The sequence below is a fragment of the Melitaea cinxia genome, chromosome 14, assembly GCF_905220565.1.
Source record: "Melitaea cinxia chromosome 14, ilMelCinx1.1, whole genome shotgun sequence".
Classification (NCBI taxonomy): domain Eukaryota; kingdom Metazoa; phylum Arthropoda; class Insecta; order Lepidoptera; family Nymphalidae; genus Melitaea; species Melitaea cinxia.
In genome coordinates, this window is record NC_059407.1 from 5,786,268 (window position 1) to 5,807,470 (window position 21,203).

At 38.3% G+C, this 21,203-nt stretch overlaps 1 protein-coding gene across 1 annotated transcript; it reads right to left on the reverse strand.

Annotated features, from left to right (window-relative positions):
• Positions 1 to 15,773: 15,773 nt before the first annotated feature.
• LOC123659739 (cytochrome P450 6B7-like) lies at positions 15,774 to 17,985 on the reverse strand. The gene is made up of 2 exons (XM_045594919.1): positions 16,622 to 17,985; positions 15,774 to 15,967 (listed from the first exon to the last, which is right to left on the reverse strand). Exons 1-2 carry the CDS (start codon positions 17,976 to 17,978, stop codon positions 15,789 to 15,791), a joined length of 1,536 nt encoding a protein of 511 aa, XP_045450875.1. The 5' UTR covers positions 17,979 to 17,985; the 3' UTR covers positions 15,774 to 15,788.
• Between the last annotated feature and the right edge of the window lie 3,218 nt (positions 17,986 to 21,203).

Below are 21,203 nucleotides of genomic sequence, written 5' to 3' on the forward strand. Positions count from 1 at the left end.
ACTAAGTTTTTATGTATCTTACGACAACTACGTCCCAAGCTTGATATAGTTTTTTATTGTTTCACAATGTTGGTCGACTACATACCGTATAACCTTTCACTGGGTGTACTAATTTTAATGATTCTTATTTTATTCGAAAACTGATGTTTTTCATGTAGTCTCATTTCAATTTGATCGAGATCTGATGATTACTTTTTGAGTAATCTTTGATAACGCGTATTTAATGGACTATTTTTTTATCCACTTACGTTGTATTACTTGTCGATATAATTGAAGTCGTTGTTTTTTTTTGTTTGCGAGCTAACACAATTACTTAAATTTTACTTTGCCTTAATATACGAGCTACTGTCGCGTTTTACTATATAAATTGCATTGTTTTCATAGACACATTACTATCATCGTGCTTACGAGAGATATATTGGAGACAAACATTTATCATGTTGATTATTCTATATTAAGTATCTTAGTTAATATGTTACGAACGTACTCCACCATAACCCGGAACTTAGATAATAATCACTGTGTTATTATTTATTAATCATTATTAATTACTATGTTAACATCGTTTACTATACGTAGAATAATTTTATTAGTCTAATCATTATACTTGAATTATCACTATCTTCTTACATTTGTAACTAACCTTTAGCCCTGTAACTCTAGTCAATAAGCAAATGTTTTTACTGTTCATTATTATGTACAACCAAACAACCCTTAACAATTCTCGCGTATCTCAAATATTCGACACATTGAATCTCTGATTCTAGTTCCATAACGTTAATCTGTTTCTTAATATATTAATGTATCTTTTAACCTCTGTTTCATAATTCTTTATATTTTTATCAAGAAGTTGTGCAAATAAAATATTTAAAAAATACATATGTAAAGAAATATATAACTTTTATACACAAAATAATATTATAAATAAACATCAATATGGATTCCAACCGCATAAAAATACGACTCAGTTACTGACCTAATTTACTGATAGTATATTTAAACACCTCGATGACAAAAAATACGTTATGATGGTATTTGTAGATTATACCAGAGCTTTTGATATGTTTAGGCATACAATTTTACTTTTAGACTGGTGTAAAAATTATTAAGAAGACAGGTAATTTCTGGTAAATGTTGGTGATGTAGTAAGTAACACAATTAGCGTCACGGAAGGAACAGCCCAAGGCTCCGTGCTAGGGCCCATGCATTACATAACATACGTAAATGACTTGAATGAATGATTTGCAAGCTGGCTAATGGCCATAGTGACCTGTTTGATATTAATGCAGACTCAACTAATAAAGTTCGATCGCAGTTAAATACCAAACTCCAATCATCTTAAAAATGTGTTTATACTTCTTTCTTTTTTTGTGTTTTATTTTTTATTTTTTTATTTAGTTTTTACTTCGATTCGCGCTTAGAAGTTTTATTTTTATTAAGCATGATGTATCTGCCTGTAAGTGTTTGTTACATCTAGATTAAGTTATGTATATTATGTATTTTTGTTTTTGTATGTATTGATGTAAACAAATGTTGGTGGATCAATAAATAAATAAATAAATAAATGACCTTCCAATGTAATGTAAACAGCACTCCGAAATATATCAGTTTGCATACGACACTTGTTATCAAAAGGTGTAGAAGAAGCACTTTATTGGCTACAAAAAGATTTTGATATGCTAGAGAAATGGTCGCATGACGCCGGCTTAGTATTAAACTCTAATAAAACCAAATGAATGTATATCACGACTAGCCAGAATAGAAGTGAAATTACTTCTTGCCTGATTGCCCATAATTATGAATGTTTACATAAATTTGTGAATAAACTTATCTATAATTGATTACTGATGACCGACTTAATTGAAAAGACCGTATAAATTACATCTGTGACAAACTAAAAGCTATCCTGGCGAAGTTTTCATTACTGCAATTGAACATAACACACTCAATTAGACTACAAATTTACAAATCTCTGGTTGAGTCTATATTAAGTTATGGTTTATCAAGTTATGACAGAACGTACAAAACTTAGATAAAATATATATATTACAATTACGAATTTTAAAAGAAATTGTACCTATTAAAATTAAAAATAAATTAGAAATAAATTCAAAAATCAAATCATCATCAGCCTTTCGCATTCCACTACTGGACATAGGGCTCCACAAGTTCACGCCGAAAATAGCAAAAATTCAAAAATAATTATCAAAAATTATTTGACTATTGTAAAATAATACCTATACGTGATAAGATTAAGCTCACCTTATTAAGTGAAGAATTTTTTAACGACTCCTTAGAAGTATTTAAGAATTTAAACCCCAATATTATAGTCACCCGACAAAAAAGTAACTATAGTTACTGTTACCAAAATACAATAACTTGTACGGTAAAAGAAAATTAAATTATTTAATAACACATCTTATAAAAGAACTTACTTTAGCTTTACGGGAATTTTAAACAAAAAAAAAACATAAAAAGAAACCTAAAAAATTAGGGGGGTAAAGTTATTCGCGTCCGTAGGTATTACCTAACCACTTGCCCCTACACGTGCCCCCTGGGTGGTGCTAAATGAATAACAAGCGGAGAGTGCCTGCGCAAGCAACCGTGGGCAGTGCCAGCGCGGGCACTCCCGTAACACACTTACACACACATAATATACTCACCTAGAACACCACATTTACACTACACAGATACACTCTCACAGACCCACATTACGTACATACTAAACATGCACCTATACACTTTCTACACACAATAGACACTCACAACAAGGTCTAACATAACACTTCTGCAGGGATGGTGTGGTCAAGTTCCTGCGGACCTTCCGTCGCAACAATAAGCGAGGGTTGGCCCCAATTGACCACCCGCGTGTTTGTGCCGTGCGCGGGGACCCGTAAGGGGGGATGAAGGAATCCTGGTGGCTGAGCCGAAAGAGCGTCGGCTGTTGTACGTCTCCAAGGCAACACTCCACTTTGGTCTGGATTTCTTCTGACACGGGAGGCCGGAGGCTAGCCACCTTCGGTCAATCGGCTGCGACGTCCCGTCAGAGGGCCGTCAGGCGAGAACTCTGTCCCGTTGGGGTGGACGACGGGTGGGACGGTGAAAATCATCTCGCCCAGCTCGGCCTGCTTCCTAGCGGTGTGGGGCTCTATATCCTGAGGTGACTTCTGGCGCTGACAGCGTCCCCACTTGAGGGCTCGAAGGAGGGTGGAAGCACTCTCAGGATGAACTTTTTCTACCACTATTATGGCAAACAAAAACAAAAATAAAAAACCCAACACCAAGGCTGCACCGGGGGCGAACAACCCCACTGGAGCGCCTACCAACCAACCGGCTGCACCTCAGGCTCACAACCTGAGTGTTGCGCCAACTGATGAACCGGCTGCACCTCGGGCTCACAACCTGAGTGTTGCGCCAACCCAGTTACCGGCTGCACCTCAGGTGCAGCACCTGAGCAGTGAGGCAGGTACAAGTACCATTGACCTCACTTCTCTGAAGGCAGCAATGCCGACAGCCACCCAACCCTGGCAGGATGAATCTTGCTGGAACCTGGTGACTGTTAAGAGAAGAGAGGTCAAAAAACGTGACCAGGTGTCGGCTCGCAAGGGGAAGCGGGCTGTAGTCCGTGCGGAGGCGCGGCGAGCGCGACGCCCAACTGACGACGGGAGTAGGCCGCTTGAAGCTGCCGAAGGGACCGAAAGGACCCACGCTGCCCCTGTCAGTGTTGCGCAGGTCCTTGGCGTAGCCGGGCCAGCTGCACCTGTGGGGGCACCCTTTGAGGTTGTGGCAACTGCTGCTGCCAGCGCGTCTAGAACTAAGCGAGCCAGACGCCGCAACAAGATTACGACGAAGGTTAGCCACGGGGAGCACCCGAGACGATCAAAACCCGCGAAGCGGGACCGACCGGATGACTCCTTTACACCTCAGGGTAGTGGCAAACGTCGTAAGCCTACCCACACTACCGACTCCATCAGATACGCGGACGCGTTAAAGTCTAACGACGACTGTGTCGCGATCATGATGGAGCCTTACCACGACCTCTCGAAGGAGCAAGCTGAGGCCATTGAGAGGCGGTTGCAGGGGGTGATGGACGAAGAAATATTCTCGCCCAGCACTTCCGCAACACCCGTTGCTGCACCGCAGTTTAGGGGGAAAGCCTTCCATAGTGAGGGCACCCTTAAGATGTGGTGCAGGGACGATTTTGCCCTTCAGTGGCTTCGTCGCTCCATAGGGAGGATCACTTCACCACGCGCAGGAACCAGGCTGGTTGTCAGAAAGCAGTCTGAGATCCCGCGGCGCGTCAAAGTGGGGTTCTTGATCCCGCAGGTGGACCCGGAGGATACTCTGGATAAGATCCGCCTGCGGATGATGTGACAGAACCCGCAGTTCCGCGTCTCCAACTGGGCGCTCTACAATGCTGTGCCAACGGAGGAGAAGACACCATGTATCTCCTCCTTGGCATCCCAGAGGATGACGCGGAGAAGCTGAAGGGAAGCGAGCGTAGAGTTTACTACAAGTTTGGTAACATCTACGCTCGCTTCCACGAAGACCGCACTACCACACTGTCGAATCTCGGAGAGGACGAGAAGGTCCTTAGTGACCCAGGCAGTGCTGATAACAAAATGGTGGAGGGACAGCCGGGCTCCAGTAAGGAGTCTGTCGTCGACACCGGCTTGTTCGAGGTTGGTCTCCAAATAGACCTAGATGATCTCTCCAAGGACGAGCAAGGTGATCCTGACGACGCCATCCTGGAATCCAGTGATGATGGCGGTGCCAGCTCCACCTAAATCACAACTACTAATCACCCAAGTCAACCTCCAGCACAGCCAGACTGCGACGGCTACCCTACGCAGATTGCTGGAGGGCAAAACGAAGACCGTGGCCCTGATCCAGGAGCCGTAGATCAGGAAGGGGAGGATCTGCGGTCTAAGCAACATTGGAGGTAAGTTACTTCTAAATAATAACGTACACCACCCACGCACTTGTATCTACGCACACAAGGACGTGAACATCACCTTAATAACCGAGTTCTGTAGCAGAGATCTTACAACCGTCAGGCTCCAAAAAGAACCCTCTTCAGGCTTACCTGATGTGGTGATAGCATCTGCCTACCTGCCGGGTGATGCTGACATGCCACCCCAGAGCTGGCCGCGCTTGCTGAGCACTGCCAGGGTCTGGAGCTCATCATATCCGCTGACTCCAATGCGCACCATGCGCTATGGGGCAGCAAGGACAACAACCAGCGAGGTGAGGACTTTGTTTCTTTTTTAATCGCAACTAATCTTAACATTATAAATAAAGGATCTGAACCAACTTTTGTAACTTCGAGGTCCCAAACCATCATTGATCTAACTCTGGCGACAGAGCATGTGTCCGAATTTATTTCAGATTGGCATGTGTCTGACGACGTGTCGTGCTCTGATCACCGGTGGATCAAATACAACCTAGAAGTCACGTTGACGTCACCTAAACCCCGCCGTAACCCTCGGAAGATGGACCGCGGCAGGTATGAGCTTCTGACAGCGGAGAAACTCAAAGGCGTTGTACTACCCGATAACCATGAAGGCACCGAGGACATTGATAACCACATCAAACAGATAACCGACTGCCTAATCACCAGCTTCGAACAAACATGCCCACTTTCATCGCCCAGTGCGCGACAGTTTCACAGAGGGCACTGGTGGGGACCGGAGCTCGAGAAGCTACGACGCAGGGTGAGGAAGTTGTTCAATAGAGCAAAGAATACTCGTCTAGAACACCACTGGGACGCCTACAAGCAAGCCCAATATCACTACAAAAGGCGCATCAGAATGAGGAAGAAGGAGTGTTGGAGGCGCTTTTGTACCAATATTGAAACAAACAATCAGGCGAACAGAGTTAAGAATATAGTGTGCAGCGAACCAGTGCACAACCTGGGACGCCTGAAGAAACCGGATGTAACATATACAAAAATGGATCTGGAAACCTCAGAACTGTTAATAACTACACACTTCCCAGGATGCCAAATCGAAAGTAATGTGGCATGGGAGGAAGAACCAAAGAAAACACCTTTAATGGTGGACTGGATCACCGCCAAGAAAATTGTCACACATGACAAAGTAATTTGGGCCATCAACAGTTTCCTTCCATATAAGTCTGCAGGACTGGATAAGGTGTTTCCAGGTCTGCTAAGATGGAGTGATAGGAAGCTCATCGACCACCTTGTCTCCATATATAGGAGTTGCTTAGCTTACTGCTACACTCCAAAGTTATGGAGGGAGGTCAAGGTAGTCTTCATACCCAAACCCGGCAAAGGAGACTACTCGCAACCAAAATCATTCAGACCTATTAGCCTTACCTCCTTTCTACTGAAAGTTCTGGAAAGGCTAATAGATCGGGAGCTGAGGAGCACAACTCTGGTTGAGCAACCTCTGAATCCCAACCAGCATGCCTACTCAATGGACAAATCAACGGACTCTGCCCTACATAAGGTTATATCCTACATAGAGGGCAATCTCCACCACATGATATCAACCCTAGGCGCCTTTATCGATATTGAAGGGGCCTTTGATAAAACTAAGTTCACCAGCATAAGCCGGGCCCTGACTAAGCATGGAGTCAATAACACAATTGCCGGGTGGATTGACAGCATGCTCAGGTACAGGGCCATCCAATTCACTGTGAATGAAACAACTAGAGGCGTTGTAGCGAGGGGGTGTCCGCAGGGGGGGGGGTCCTTTCCCCACTTCTGTGGAACATAGTGATCGACGAACTGATCACCTTGCTCAATGACCGCAGATTTCTCACAGTTGGCTATGCAGATGACTTAACTGTACTCGTCAGTGGACCATCTGAGAGGACAGTCTGCGACCAAATGAGGGCCGCACTAAAAGTCGTTGAACAGTGGTGTGTAGACCACGAACTAACAGTGAACCCCGCAAAGACGGAACTTGTGATGTTCACTAATAAACGGAATTTAGGGAACCTTAAACTCCCTAAATTATTTGGCACCAGTCTTGCCTTAACCAAGGAGGTCAAATATCTTGGAGTAATCCTAGATAGTAAACTTCTTTGGAACAGGCATTTAGACTCAAAAATCAACAAAGCCAGCATAATCCTCTGCCAATGCAAACGGCTCCTCGGCAAAAGCTGGGGCATATCACCCAAAATTACTCTATGGCTTTACAAAACCATTGTCAGGCCTATTATCACCTACGGTGCGGTAATCTGGTGGCAGAGAACAGAACTTATAATCGTTAAAAATAAGCTCCAGCGGTTTCAGAGAATAGCGTGCTCTGCAATCACTAGCTGCATGCGTACCGCTCCCACGGCAGCTCTTGAGGTTATGCTTGACCTGGCACCGCTTGATCTGTTTATACAACAGGAGGCGACTATGTCAGCTATCAGGCTGAAACACTTGGGCCTGTGGTGCAACCAGGAGGGTCCACACAACAAACTTTGGAGCAACCTTGTGAGCTATGAGCCACTACTTGCCGCTCCATGTGATAGGATTCCCAAACAACATATTTTTGAAAGGAAATACCATATAAAACCATTTGAGACTGAAAGAGACTAGTCCGGCATACGTGAGGTCCGCATCTACACGGACGGCTCCAAAATGGGGTCTGGCACCGGTGCTGGAGTGTACTCACAAGACCTTAATATCAATTTATCACTAACGCTGGGCCAACACAGTTCCACCTTTCAATGTGAATGTGTTGCGATAACCCATGCAGCCACCGCCGTCCTGTCAAAAGACATTAGGGATTGCAAAATCCGTATTCTGTCGGACAGCATGGCTGTACTTAAAGCACTAAGGAGCAACTCGGTCAACTCTAGTCTTATATACGAATGTCATCAAACCCTGGAAGTATTAGCCTCAAATAATAAGGTAATCCTCCAGTGGATAAAAGGACATAGTGGATCACACGGTAACGATGCTGCCGACGAGCTTGCAAGACAGGGGTCCAATACAAAGGTTGCCAGCCCAACTATCCTTATGCCGTTACCTTTTGGACAACTGCGCTCGTGGGTAAGGCAACGTACACGTGCAAATCACAATGCCCTTTGGACAAACCAAACCGGCTGTAGACAGTCTAAGCTGATACTCACGGAAGTATCACCGCACCTAATGTGCCGACTGCTCAGTCTTAACCGTTTGGACATCCGAATAGTCGTTGGCACGATTACCGGCCATATGGCACTTAATCACCAACTATTCATCATGAATGCAACAGACAGCCCTCTTTGCAGGGGCTGTCTGGCTGCTGAAGAAACAGTCATCCACGTAATCCTGGAATGCGAGGGAGTGGCCGCACACCGGGCTACCATCCTTAAAGAAATAAGGACGCTCCGAGAAGCCTGTGAACGCCCCAGGAGGCTTCTGAGCTTCTGGAAGGAGCTGGGCTGGCTGAATTAGTCAGCCCTCTTTTCACGCACAACGGACCACTTCTGTGTCTAAGTGCGGAAAACCGAGCCCACTACAATACAATACAAAATACAATACCTAAAAAATTATTTTATTGATAATATACAATAACACCATATCACAAATTTAAATAGAAAATTTAACTGAAATAAATTAAACTGGTTGGTCGGTCTATCCGCATACAGCGTTTAACCGATTGATGTGTGTCGATTATTATATAATTAACTAGCTGTGCCCGCGACTTCGTCCGCGTGAAATTTAACAAAAAGTTATCGTTCATTTCGCAGAGTTATAAAATAAATAAATTTCTAAAATAAAAATAGCCTATGTTACTCCTTACTATATCAGCTATCTGCCACTTAAAGTCCCATCAAAATTGGTCCAGCTGTTTCAGGGATTAACCGGAACAAACAGACAGACAGAAGACAAACATACATACTGACAAAAATTGTAAAAAAAAATATTTTGGTATATGTACCGTGTATACATCTATATGCATTTAGTAAAAAGCGGTTATTTTAATATTACAAACAGACACTCCAATTTTATTTATATTTGTATAGATATAGATAAATGCTTTAATAATAAAATGATGTACATACATTAGGTCGAATATATTATGTACCTAGTTACCCGCTGATAATGTCGGCAATACTGATTTTCGGTAAAACTTAAAATCGCGAAGAATGTGACCATCAGTGTTGACTTTGCAATGACTTAAATTGTAATACTTAAGTTTAATGTAATTAATGTCTATTGTAAACTTTTTTGTGGTTCCAATAAATAAATAAAAAAGAAGAAGATGTACAAAACAGAAGAGTGCCGAACAAGAAGATTAATAAACAGTAGGTGAAGGTTTTAAAGAAGTACGCCAAACCTTTTTTTTGGAAACGCAGAGGAACCCATTTACGGGTGATATCCAGGACGCCCGGGTAGGCAGTCCTTGACCGTATGTCACTTCAGCACTTGGGGGTGCAATACCGACCAAACCCCTGCGGGAACCCCTTTTTTTTCTTTGTCTTCAGCCTCAGTCAGGTTCAGGGTGCGATTGAGGTCCTTGGCGTGGCGGACACGTGCGGTGCCGTTGTTGCCAGTGATACCACGTGGCTGGATTTTGTGGGTTGGCTGCTAGGACCCCAATATCTACGATAAAGAACTGATGACATCGTGATGGAGATGGTGTCGTGGAGATGGACAACTGAACTCGAGAGACTGGTGGGTGATCATCCAGGGAGTTTCTGCGGAGCCACGAGTCACGGACATCCGCTATGATAAGTGACCACAGTTAACCTCCACCCACGTGTCAGAAATAATTCGAACCCTCAGTGTAGTTTAAATTAATATTAGATTAATCAAAAATGTATTTCGGTTCATAGTGTAGATTTAAAATAATTTCGGGTTGTGTTAAACTCGTTCGTTTAATCCATAAAAGGAAGATAAAGTTGTTTGCTCTTTCAAATTTGTTTTAAGCTTAAAATTGTGTTTCCTTGTATTAAATTACTTTCTACATTCATCTTATTTAATTTTGTTCTCTAATAGCCTCCTGCTCAATAATTTAGAACTGCCACCAACTTGTGTCAGGGATTAATTTAGGAGCCCCGCTACTCACCAGCCAGGTCTGCAGTTGCGTGTTGGGGAATAATAAGAGAGGTTATCTGACAACTTTTCAGCTTGCCTCAAATATCTACCCCAAAGTTGGGACCGGCTCAAATCGTAGATATAGCTTGTTAAATCCAGTCCACCGGAAAAGCTACCAAGCCACCATAAAGAAAAGCTGCTAATTACGAGATTAGTTCGTCACCTTCCTATCGGAGACAATACAAAGATACAACCCGTCCGACTGTACTAAATCCCGTCACAATCGGCAACTAAAGAATTAAAAACTCAAACTAATACTAAGAATCCAAAAACAATTCCTTCCAAATAAAAACCTGAAGTTAAAGTTATGCTATTTACTTAGATAGTGGGGAAATGTACCTTCGCATTCTTATGATATTGATACTGCTAATACTAAACACGGCTAAAACGACATTTTCTAAAAGTGAGTCCTAGGTCGAGATGCCGCCCCCGAAACCCACTGCATCCTAAATTTTATAAAAACATGCTATAACGAGATATTGTAACATATACATATAATGTTACTAACTTATTTTGGTGCGTAATTGCTCTTTTCTTTTGCTAGGCATAGTCGTTTATTAGCGCGGTCCTTGTGACGGGTGGTTTTGCGTATGGGGCCATTAGTGGGGATTGGGTGAGTAGGGTTTATAGCACATGAGTAAGCGCTTGTGGCGAGTGACTCCTGCTTTTTCTTTGTCTCCAGCCACGGTCAGGTTCAGGGTGCGATTTGTTGGTGTCCTTGGCGAGGCGGTCACGAGCTTTGCCGGATACTTCTGGCGTGGCCAAGTGGCGAGACATTTTATCCAACGTTCCCGGTTCTAATGTTGCCGACCTGTGGCAGTCGGCGAGGCTGGTTTACCTCGCCAGAAATCGTAGGGAGCTGCGTGAGCCTAACCACGTGGTGTAAGGTAGTACTATGAGCGGTGCCACGTGGTGCTTCGGAGCTGATTCGGCTAAGTGACCTTTTTTAACCTCCAACCATGTGCCAGAAATAAGTCGAACCTTAGATATCTAGTGCTATAGTTTTTTTTTATTACGAGTTTGTGTGTTCATAATTATAATTTTAATAGTAAAAAATTGTTATCTTTTTTGTACTTTGCAATGAATTAATTCAATCTGTTAGATTTTTGATTTCATCAGCCTTTAATTGAATTATAGTTGTTATTTTATTTTTTTAGTTCGTGTTAAAAATTTAATTTCTCTCTAGATTAATTTTTTTAACGGGCGTCAATATTTTGCTCAACGTTTTAGAGAAAATTAGCTCTACGATGGTAACATAATTTAAATGAACACGCATAGTAACAAAAAAAAACTTTACTTTTTTGTTCTTCTTTCGAGGACACAATGCACATCGAGCTTGCTTTTGTAAATTTGCGGGAGGTTCACTTGCTGGAAATTCTTCGGGGACATTTAGAATGGCCCTTATATTTCCCCACGTTCCCGTTTGTTTTATGAGTGAAACGTTTGTTTTTGTATTTGGGAGCACGTCTGTCAATTTTTTGGATTGACCAAACATGACCATTTTTACCTCTCAAAATACTCTCCCTTGAAGCTGTGACAAAGGAACATCATCTTCGTCTTAGCCAGAAATGATGTCGTCTTGTTCGGAATGCACTGAGACGTTATCTTCATTTTCAGAAGCCTTCTCCGCCTCTATTGGTTCTGTTTCACTCTCATCATCCTCAGCAATATTATTTAAGTACCGCTCAAGCTCCTCATTATTACGAAACGCCATAATGAACTGAAAATAACACATAAAAAATACAGTAACAAAAAAAAATACCTATGTAAATAGTTACGTAAATAGTAACAGGGGTGACGCAACACCCCACACATACCTGCAGAACGAAATTGACGCGTTGCCGCTCCCACTGCGCAACGGCTACCGATAACTCATGGTAAGACAAAAGAATACACAAAATGCTAAAGTGAGACAGCAAATAATTTTCAACGAATCGGCGCGTGACTGCTCACCTGGGGTGTCGGGGCACCCCTGTTACCATCCTAGGGTTAGTTCTATTAATATTATTAATATTTTTCAATCGATGTTGGGGCGGTGCAAATTATTCTATAGGATCCCTTATCAGAATCTGCTAGTCCCTTGTTGATTTATGTAACTAGATTTTAGTAATTGAGGTATTTTTCTTTTTTTTTTTCTTTTTGTGCGTGTTGCGATTATTTTGTAAAACTTACAATGGGACTGGCGTGTCCTTGTAGGACAAAAGTCCCTAAAATCAATAAAAGAATAAAAAATATAAAATATTTTTCAAACAAATCGCTATCAGAAAAAAATCACGTGAATTACCATTTTAACTCCTTAATTTATATCATAAATTTAAATTATTACACTTTTTAAACTTAATTATCTATACCAACAATACCTGTGCGAATAATTCGCACTAAGTTAAAAAATTTACCGTCCGTCAATCAATATTGACGTTGTTCCAAAATTAAAGCCGTCATATATATAATTTTAATAACAAATTAATTTACAAAAACAAAAGCAATATTAAACTTGTTAGTTGTGAATGCCGGTAGAGCAACCAATTATCTATAAAATTATATATAATTTATGTAGAGTAATTGTGAGGATTTTTTTTTTTAAAGGGAGGCAAATATCTTAACCCTAGCGTATTCATATATTATGTTGAATAATTTTATATTTTATTAATTATTTTATAGAAAGTCAAGAACTAAAATGGCATTAAAGTACCAGTTTTACTAATTTACTATACTTTCGCCCTTCACAATGTCTTTAAGTTAAAATAATATATATAAGTATTATGTGTGTTTTGGTTTTATTCGTTCATAACAACAGTTCTTCATTAATTTGTTAGATTTTTAACTAACGAAATTAAATTATTACATTAAGTTTAATTTAAATCTATTTTATTTCAGAGACAAATGTTTTTTTTTGTGATTTAGTGCTATATACAGTGGAGAAAGCCTCTACTTACCGTAGTCAACGGCTACCCAATTTCATATTAGATTTTCTATCATTTTAGCTTATGTTCGTTTGAGAATCTCAAACTTGCAAAAATCCTAAATATTTAGAATAAAAATTAATCTGCAACAACATTAACATTATTTAGCTTAGAACGTTCCTATCTCATCATCATCATCATTCCAGCCTATTGCAGCCCACTGCTGGACATAGGCCTCCACAAGTTCGCGTCAAAAATGCACGAACTCATGTGGCTGGCTTTCTCGCACCGAAGACGCTGCTGCCCGTCTTCGGCCTGTGTGTTTGAAAGCCAGCAGTTGGATGGTTATCCCGCCATCGGTCGGCTTCTTAAGTTCCAAGGTGGTAGTGGAACCTCGTTATCCCTTAGTCGCCTCCCACGACACCCACGGGAAGAGAGGGGGTGGCTATATTCTTTGATGACGTAGCCACACAGCACTATCTATCTATTTAATAAAAAAAATAGTCAATTCGCGTAAATGTAATTACAGAATGAATATCTAATCACATCTTTTTAATATAGTATGAGAAGTTGATATTGCAATATTTAAACGAACAAATGACACTACAACTTGTAAAAACACAAAAAAAAATCAACAAAGCCGGTTTCATACGAATAAATTAACGTAATTTGGATCCGGTTTCGTTTTTACACACGATTACATTTTGTATTATATTATGTTTTGTACTCATTATGTAATATTTATCTGTTGATGATGATGATATGTATTAATATTTTGAACCATAAAAGTCTCGAGCGTGTGAATGCTTAAACCAAAAAATTAATTTACATTAAACGAGTGTTTTGTTGATTTTTGTGATAGTGTTAGTTCATCGAAGTTTAATTTGGGACTGTAAATATAACGACGCCGCGTTGGCGAAACGGTCACAGCCATGAATTGTACCTGTTGCGCTAGCGATTGTGGGTTCGATCCCTGCATATGACAAACATTTGTATTGGCCATACAGGTGTTTGCCGTGGTCTGGGAGTTTATGCCGTCCTTGTGGGTCACCCCACCGTGCCTCGGAGAGCACGTTAATCTGTCGGTCCCGGTTGTGTACACCTGAATCACCTGACCATGTACACCTGATAGCGATCGTTACTCATAGTAGGGAATATATCCACCAACCCGCATTGGAGCAGCATGTTGGATTAAGCTCTGATCCTTCTCCTACATGGACAAAGAGGCCTATGCCCAGCAGTGGGATATTACAGGCTGAAGCGTAAATATAAATTTAAATAAAACAAAAATATACAAATAATCATAGTATAACTCACTTCACTCACTTCAACCTATCGCAGTCCACTGCTACATAGGCCTCCACAAGTTCGCGCCAAAAACACTCAGTACGTTTGATATAATAAATACATACATTTATAATTCGCTGGTTTCAAAGAAGACCATCACTTTGTGTTTAATGCTATATTAATTAATTAGTGTTACATCTGCTTAGTAATAAATTAAATGCTAGTTACTTTAGCGATAATATTCAATTAATTTCCTGTATATTTAAAATGAAAGCAGAAAGTAAGACACAAATTTACCATTAAAGTAAGGTACTAGTCGCTCTAAAAGTAATACTATTTTTACACAAAGTAAAGAATAATAACATACGAAACTACTGTTTCATTTCTGATAAAAAATACTTTTATACGTAAAAGTATTTTTGTATATTTTTAAACATACATTCTATTCTAAAGTATATAAAACAGTTTCGAATATATATTACAGAAGACAGAATTCCGTAAAATTCAAAAACATCTTTCGATTCCATACAAAATTTTATTTGGAACAAAATCTTTTAGTCAATAATATAAGTATAACTTAAGTATTATTAAAAACAAAAAAAAAACTACAAATTATATTTAAAATAACTACAAATTTTATTATAATTTATAAGACATGACATACCAACAAGCATTTAAATGTGTACGTTCTCAGTTATAAGCATTTTTAACATCGAATAAATTGTATATTATATTAAAACGACTGTATTTAAATATAATTCAGACAAATAAATGATTTCGCAGCAATTTCAGTTTCTTTTTATATTATAAATACACTCAAAATACAAAGGATGCTTAATCTTATATCACATTTTTGAGATTTCATTAATTGTATGCTAATTAAACGTATTAGTTAAGTACGTGAAGACAAGAACGTTATTTAATCAACTTTATGTTTAAACTATACATCAAATTATAAATATAGTTACATCGCTAAGAAAACTACTATTTTTACAATGGGGATTTTAAACAAAATTTAAGATGAACATAAAAATATATAAATGATTTAAATCAGTTTAACTCAAATAAGGCAAGCGACTGTCGTAAGCAAACAAAAAAATTATACATTCTCAAAATGTAGTCACGGTACAGTAAAAAAAAAATATACTCTAATCATCTCATTAATGTAAGTAAAGGAAAATCAGCAAAAAAATGAAACTGTTTTAATATTATTATTATTGTATAATCTATAATATAAAAATGAGTCGCTGAATGTGTTGCTAAACGCAAAACTCGAGAACGGTTGGACCGATTTCGTTAATTCTTTTTTTAAAATATTCCTTGAAGTACGAGGATGGTTCTTACGGAGAGAAAAATTCAAAAAAAAAATTAAATTTCCTGAAAAAGTCTAAAAACAACACTTTTCTATACTCCCATACAAAAGATTTGTGATAATACTTAAAAGTCAATTTGAACTTTAATACCATACGATAAAGTTTGTGTTAGGCGATACGAAGTTCGCCGGGTCAGCTAGTATTTGAATAAAAAACCAGTTATAATAAAAATATTTATACTTAAAACTCTTGGACCCTTTTTCTTAACTTAAGTGGTAGTCCACCAACGAAACTTTCAGATACAGTTGCCATAGGTTGGGGTTCCGGATTCAGCTTAGTCAAAGCACAAGGCTCGACGGTAAACTTCTGTAATATAGCAGCAACCCCGGCCATGACTAAAACTTTTCCTAACCTTGCAGCTGAAAATGTAAAAAGTATCTTTAGTATCTAAGATTTTATTTTTGTGTTACCCACATTAGGAATTCTAAACATTTTTGAATATGATCATATTCAAAAATGTTTAGAATTCCTAATGTGGGTAACACAAAAATAAAATCTTAGATATTAAAAAATAGCACGGTATCGTCTCCTGTCAAAGATTTTCATTGTAATATGAAACTTTGAATAGTTACGGGTTTCTGTAAAGAGCTCACTATAGACGGCGCCACGGTTCGCTTAAACCGAAATTAAAAATTATCATATCGAAAATTTCGCTCGAGCGGGTGCATCGTTCCATAGCTTAATTGGCTAGAGCGCCGACACGGTAAGTCGGAGACGCGGGTTCGAACCCCGCTGGAGCGGTCAATTTTTGATATGATATTCAAAAATGTTTAGAAGTATCTTTAGATTATTGATTTAGTCTTTTGTGTTCTGAAATTTAATCATATAATAGTACGTTTTATTTTAACTCTGTCACAAGTTGCATGGTAATAAATAAATTGATGAACTGACGGTACATGATTTTTAAAAATAGGGTTCTGTGGAAAATCATTCAGTAGATACATAGAAATATGTGTAGGCACAAGAAAATGTGTGTTTTTATATAATATATGTATTTCTTTAGTTTATCTTACCTATACATGTACGAGGGCCATCTCCAAAAGGTAAGAAAACGTTAGTCTTAAAATCGTTTGCAGATCGAAACCGGTCTGGGTCGAATTTCTCTGGTTCCTTAAAATATTTCTCATCCATATGATAAGCTTGTACAGGTATGATAACTGTAACTCCCTCATTTATTGTTACACCTATTTCTGGAATTGTATACGTAGGAGATGTGCACTTTCTCATCAGGACACCTACAGGTGGGTACATTCTCATTGCCTCGTAAAATGTCTTTTCTAAAGTAGTCATTTCAGTAATAGCTTCGTATGTTATCTTGTTGTTATATTTCAGTAATACTGTATCGATTTCAGCTTGAACTTTTATTTGATATTTCGTATGAAATGCAAGCTGATGCAATATGTAGCTGGCGGCAACAGAAGATGTTTCAAAACCAGCGCCAAAAAATACAAAAATTTGCGCAGTTAGCAAACTATCATCTAGTTCCAGCTCAATCATTTTTGACTTGCCATTTTTGTCTTTATATTCTATGGATTCTGCTGTCAATTTTCCCTTTTGTCTTAATTCTAACAACAAATCAACAAAATCATTTTGTCCGGATGGCTTGTAGTTCCTGGTTGTGAGAATTTTTTTGACAAAATAATTCATTGAATTTTCTATTTCGCGTGATAAGAAATACACATTTTTACATAATTCTGGGAATATGTACTTCCCAGCCGCTGCAATAGCATCTCTAAAAGACCTGTGAAATATTCTTTTTCCCAATTTTCTAAATTCTGAGTTTTCTTGGTTTAACGAATTTATATTTATACCAAAACCACACACGCCAATAAAGTCAGTCGTATACCTTGCCATAAGTTCTCGAACATCGTAATATTCCAATTTCGAAATTTCCTCAGCTAATAATTGAAGGTCTTCTGCCCTTTGAGTAATTATTGAAAACATTGCTTTAATTTTACCTGTACTAAAAGATGGGCTGAATCCCTTCCGAATCACTTTCCACAAATCTCCATCGGCAAAAAATAAATTTTTCATTAACGGCTCTGTTACTGTCTTGTGTGGAATAAGCCCTTTAGCATAGAAATGATGAAAATCTGTAGTCAATATTCTTTTTGCTATTTCAGGATCTCTTATAACTAATTCTGGTGTTGTACTTCTAAAAAAACCCACCACTTTCTCTTCAGGATATCTTCTGTACGTTTCTGTGGCCAACATCGCAATACTTAATTGTTGTAGAAACTGTCTTAAATTATTTCCAAAGTAACATATAGGAGGATCATTTTTCACACCTCTTTTTCTCCAATATCCAAAAGTTCTTGTCCCATATAAATACAACACTATCATCAGAACTATTAATACAAAATAAAACATTTTAATATGCACAAACGTAATACGTCTCACATTTACTATTACTTGTATTAGAATGACTTTGCGTCGCGAAAATTCGGCATGTGTCACAAACACCAGAGATCACTGAACGGTTTAGTAACGTAAGTTTAGATGATTTTGTTTGAAAGTTATATTAAAAATTTAAATTGATTTCTAATTTAGTGTACATTTTCTACAACAAAACAATAAATCTCTTATTACGAGTATCATACCAACTTCCTGTTACGAATAGATGTATGTTCCAACAATGGGATATTTGTAGTTACGCTACGGAACCTTATATTTGATGAAAACGATGTTTAGCCGTGATTGTTTTGATATCTCGATATACATTTTTATTGTAGTATATATCCCCAACTGGCACGTATCCGATGAGGCATCGTGCTCAGATCACAGATGGATACGCTTCGATGTGCAGGTAAATACAGTCCCAGTAGTCCTTAGGCGTAACCCACGCAAAACCAACCGCGTGCAATACGCCGAGAGACTGGAGCAGCTTCTCAGCGAGCAGACATGCCCAGACAGACTCGTGGGAACAGGACAAAATAATAAATTTTTATTTCAGTTAATTATCCAAAACCAATAGAGATCGTGCTAGAGTTTATAAGCCATTATCGATTTCAAAATAAAGGTTTGTAAAATAAATCACTAGGTTTATATCTTATTATGACATTAGTAAAAAAAAAACAACTTTGATTTTCTTACTATAATTAAGACAAGTCCCAAGCTTAATGTAGTTTTATACTGGTTGGGCCGATTTTGACAGTTATTTTTTTAACATGTACATATATGTATGTCCTTGAGATCTAACGAGTACTTTTCAATGTTACCTAAGAAAGTTTGACTGGCTGGACCGATTTCATATTTTTTTTAGTCCAATGGTGGTGCGTGTCATTTTACATGACTCATGTGATCCCATTTAAATTTAATTCAGATCTGACGAGTGCCTTTCGAGTGAAATTTATTAGAGATAACTCGAAAATGCGTCTTTACTTGACTAATATTTTGTTAATCTACATTATATTTTTACCCTTATTATTACAATTTTACTTTGCCTTAATATACGAGCTACTGTCGTGTTTTATAATATAAATTGCATTGTTTTCATTGACACGTTACTCTTATCTTGGTTCTGTTACGAGAGATATATTGAAGATAACAATTTATCACGTTGAATTACTCTATTATTATATTAAAATATAATAAGCTAGTACGGCTTATCTTTCTCTTGAGTACTTCATTAGTTCAATAATGTCAAAAATGAAACGATAACATTAACTTTTTATATACATACTAGCTGTCCCCGTAACTTCGTCCTCGTGGAGTTTAACATAAAAGTTATTGTTCAGTTCGAGAGTTGTAAAATAAATAAATTTCTAAAATAAAATTTGTTTGTGTCATTATATCAGCTATCTACCAGTTAAAGTTTCATCAAAATCGATACAGCCGTTTCAGAGATTAGTTGAAACCAACAGACAGACAGACAAAAATTATAAAAAATGTGATTTTTGAATATGTACCGTGTATACAAATGTATTTAGTAAAAGCGGTTATTTTAATATCACAAGCAGTCACTCCCTTTCATTTATTTGTATAGATACTGTGTAACCTTTAACTGTCATAAAGTTACGAATACGTAAAAACAGGGTGCGTTATATACCTGGCGTGTTGTTGTCACTGCCCTGTTCCTTGCTTGGAGCTCTGGCTATCTTCATAACCATTAGCTCACAAAACTACTTCCGAGCAATACTATTTGGCTGTGGTCTCGTGTAAAGTTGAGATACTTCCTCATTCGGGCTGCTCTAAATTTAGAGATTGGTATTTCTCTCAGTACCCAACTTCAATTAAAAGTCAGTTTGTTCAGAAATTACAAATAGGAGAGCAGCTAAGTCTAGCTGTCTATTAACTTCTGAGCCAAACCTGTATTTATGCCGTGAAGAAGTTTAATATGTAGATAGTTTGAATACTAGAAAGGGATATTAGCGAAGTCACTTTGACCACCGAACCACTAACCGACTACCAACAAAGTTTAAAATTCATTTAATTGTCGAACTCTTGTAGTTAGTAATTGATATTATTTACTTAATAGCATTATATTAACGTGTTTAACATGTTACTTTAATTACCTCCAATTGTTTTATAATTAATATAGTACAATTATATTTATCCGTCAACCCGCACCAGAGTAGCGTGGTGGATTAAGCTCTGATAATTCTCCTACATGGAGAAAGAGGCCTGTGCCCAGCAGTGGGATATTACAAGCTGAAGCGATATTTTATAAAATAACATGAAGTGTATTAAGTCCATTATACGACACATTATGAATGTGATTGCGAAGAGCACTATTCCATGTTTTCAATTTGAATATTATATTTTTAAAATTAGTTTGTATGTAGATTTCCTTCTCAAACTAATATAGTGTTAACGATTCAAATTAATATGTCACTATGAACTTAGAATTACGTAAGTGTTACACGTGTTAAACGTTACTTGTAATAGCTTACTCAAGAACTCGTGATATACAATTTGTGTATTTTTCTAATTCTACAACATCATACAACTTCTTTTCTGTCGTGTTATTTTTTATATTAATATTATTACTATTTGACGAGACAATGTCTAATAAATCGATGAACGCTGGCTGCATGCACGAAAAAGGATGACTCGACATGATGACGAAGATGACGAAGACATAAAGTATCTGAACCATGTTACTCATCATCTTTTTGTTGAGCTTACATTGCAAATATTTATTTTATATTTAGTATCAACATTGCACCCATGCGGTGCCGAGCCAGGTCGCTATTATTAAATAAAATAAAAATGTTTTACCAAAAAAATATACACTTATATTTCTATAATATATCTTATATTGATTTTAACTGTGGTAGGGCACAACGGGTAATTTCCTGCTCAAAATATGGAGCAGCCTGACTGGGGCAGTAGTACCTCGACCTTATATAATATATACTTTATTGCACTGAAAAAATTACATGTAAAAACAAACCTTACAGAAGATCATAGCTAAATAACACTGTTTTCAAGCAGTGTTGTGTTCCTGTTGATGAGTAAGGTGACCAGAGCTCCTGGAGGGAATCGGGGATGGGGTCGGCAACACGCTTGCGATGCTTTGGTGTAACAGACGTCTGTAAGCTACGGTAATTGCTTACCAACAGGTGAGACGTACGCTTTTTTGCCGATCTAGTT

What these genes read in the sequence shown, in the direction of transcription:
- LOC123659739 (XM_045594919.1), bottom strand. Translation starts at nt 17,978, where the DNA reads ATGTTTTATTTTGTATTAATAGTTCTGATGATAGTGTTGTATTTATAT. An exon ending in TGGCCCTCGTACATGTATAG is followed by an intron (nt 15,968 to 16,621) that starts GTAAGATAAACT and finishes TTACATTTTCAG; the next exon opens with CTGCAAGGTTAGGAAAAGTT.